Source organism: Pteropus alecto, unplaced genomic scaffold (genome assembly GCF_000325575.1).
Source record: "Pteropus alecto unplaced genomic scaffold, ASM32557v1 scaffold61, whole genome shotgun sequence".
NCBI classification, from domain to species: domain Eukaryota; kingdom Metazoa; phylum Chordata; class Mammalia; order Chiroptera; family Pteropodidae; genus Pteropus; species Pteropus alecto.
This window is the reverse complement of record NW_006434835.1, coordinates 11,215,850-11,218,311: the sequence shown is the minus strand read 5'-3', so window position 1 is coordinate 11,218,311 and position 2,462 is coordinate 11,215,850. Positions and strand designations below refer to the sequence as shown.

The following is a 2,462-nucleotide window of genomic DNA, read 5'->3' as shown; positions in this document are numbered from 1 at the left end:
TTAGGCGAGGCAACCCTTAGTTGACCTCACAGATTGCAAAGACCTTGTCAGTTTATAATCCCTTATTTTTTTAAATTATTTTTTACGCCTACAGCACCTGGTCTTCCTAGGTGGTCTCCCATCCAAGCACTAAGCAGGCCCGACCCTGCTTAACTTCTGAGATCAGACGGGATCAGGCTTGTTCAGGGAGGCATGGCTGTGGATTAGTGACTGCTCTTGAGAAATGAGGAGAGAAGGAGAGAAGGTAGTCACTTCCTGGCCCAAGGTGTCTCATGACCACAGAGCCAGCCCCTCGGCCATGATCGTTCTGTACAGGGACGTGGCCCCGCCAGCATCTTCCACGCTGGGCAGCCATTTCTTGCACCTGTCCTTGCAGTGGACACACATGCAGGCCTACTGTGAGACAGTTAGAACCAAGACATTGCAGACTCCCTCAGTGTGGCAGTTGCCACCAGAGATAAAATGCAGAGTCCTGGGCCTTGTCCTAAACCATCTGAATCAGAATATCTGGGGTAGGGGCCCAGGACTCTGCCTTTTAAAAGCCTCCTGGGTGATTCTTATACACAGCCAAGCGGCAGAAACTCCGCACTAGGGCGGGCGTGTGACAGGCCTTCTCTGGGTTCCTTTTTTTTTCACAGAGTCAGGACTGAACCTGACACGTTCTGTAAATAGCACGACTGAGTGTTTTAGTCACGCATCAGTAAGTTCAGGATGTGGAAAAAATCTCTCTTGGAATCCAAGCTGACACCACGCTTTGCATGTGTCTGGGGAGCCTTTTGGAGCTGGGCAGTAGTACACAACCAGAAGGAAGGACGGGCGTGGCTCCTGGGAGTGACCGCCTGCTGGAAGAGGCTTTCGGTGAGGCTCCCCTTCTGCCTGAGCTGAGAGCGAGTGCGGCTCCCTGCTCACAGGATGCCAGGGGCAAGAACAAAAATCCCAGCTGTCGAGGCTGTCTACCTATGAAGCCGAAAAGCTGTTAGAAAATGGTTAGATCTGCCGAAGCGATGGGCCTCTTGGTGAGAGGCCGACTGGATGCAGAGACAAATAGGTTTTTGTTGAATCGAGAGAGGAGACCTCAGGGGGTACCAAGCCATCCCATTATAAAAGATGTAGAAGGGAATGGTGCTAGATCGTGTTGTGGTTCCCACCGGTTTGCTATCCCTCTCCTAAAAAGGCTTATATTCTCCACCCACTGACATTAGACTTGGCTGTGTGACTTGCTTTGGCTAATCGCACAGGAGTGGAATTGATGTAAGCCACTTCGTTGCAAAAATGTTAAGATCCGTCATCTGGTTCCGCCATCTTCTCTCTTTCCTTTGTCACTAGACCAGCGTGTCCCGGATTGGAGCCACTCTTTAAGTCTGGCTGCCAGAATGACGATGGAGAGAAGAGCAGAGCCATTTCTTTGGCACTGTCCTACCTGTAAAAACCAGTGGCGATTTCTCCTACAGTCCACCCTGCCCGTTTGCGGTCCTGCCACATCAGGGCTAATCATCAGCTCTGTTCTGTGATCTTCCATTTCCTGAGGTCTCAGCCCCACCATTGATTGGGAACCAGCACGTGGCTGGGTAGAATTTACTGGGTTTCAACAGCGAACAGCAGGCATCAGCTCCCGGAACTACCATCCAGTGGGGTCAGTTTGGATTTTCCTGGAAGTGAAGTTGCCAGGCTTAAGAAGAAGTGCTTTTAAGGTGACCGTGAGGAGTGTGGATTTCAAAAGGCAAAAGTCTGGAAGCAGGAAGACCAGATGGAGTCTGTTGAAATTCACGCTCATTGTCATGTCTTATGAGCCAGCTCACGTGTCACCTGCTTTTAGAAGCCTTCCTGGTGTTCTCAGGCAGAGCCGGCCGCTCTTTCCTAAAGTCACCATTCCCTTAGGCTGGTCCACTATTGATTCTTCTTTCTGTCCCAGTAGACTGAGTTCCTGGAGGGTCTCCTGGGCAGCCTCCAGCCCTGTGCTGCCCTGACCACACTTCCGGAGAGGAAATGGGATGTAGGGAGAGAGCCTCTGAAGCCTGGGTGGGTACAGGCTGTCTTTCCAGCTAGCAGGGGGCTCTTTGGGAAATGTATGTTTGACTTTTTATTCCCGGTAATATAAGTTCAAATGTTTACGGATGTTTGAAGCAGGGATGAAAGAAAGCATTGCTATTCATGCTGCTAGAATCTGAGGTGGTTTTTAAAATTTGTTTTCTTTTAACCGAGAACACACAGCAAAACTTGGGTTACTTGACTGGGTGAATGAATGCAGTGTGAGGAGCAGGGTGAAACCTCGAGGCGGGCAGAACTGGCCAGAGCGGGAAGGCAGAGCCGGGGCTTTGTCGCTAGGACCCTGGGGAAGGGCCAAAGGCGCCCGGGGGGTCGGGCCGGGGTAGGAGCCGGGGTGGAGGCTCCGGAGGGCTGCGGCCCGGGACGGACCCCGCCGGGGATTGGAGAAAAGCGGAGCCGGGCCAGGAGGCGCCGGG

General features: G+C 52.3%; 1 protein-coding gene and 1 pseudogene across 3 annotated transcripts in view; one reads left to right on the top strand and one right to left on the bottom strand.

The window, feature by feature from the left end:
- Positions 1-85: 85 nt before the first annotated feature.
- Positions 86-204, bottom strand: LOC112478677 (annotated as a pseudogene).
- Positions 205-743: 539 nt separating this feature from the next.
- Positions 744-2,462, top strand: part of MATN3 (matrilin 3) — an 18,893-nt gene continuing 17,174 nt past the window's right edge. For all 3 annotated transcript variants that reach the window (XM_025045745.1, XM_025045744.1, XM_025045743.1), the window contains exon 1: positions 744-858. In XM_025045745.1, coding sequence (XP_024901513.1) covers positions 759-858 — 100 coding nt within the window. In that variant the 5' untranslated portion in view covers positions 744-758. The remainder of the gene's footprint in view (positions 859-2,462) is intronic.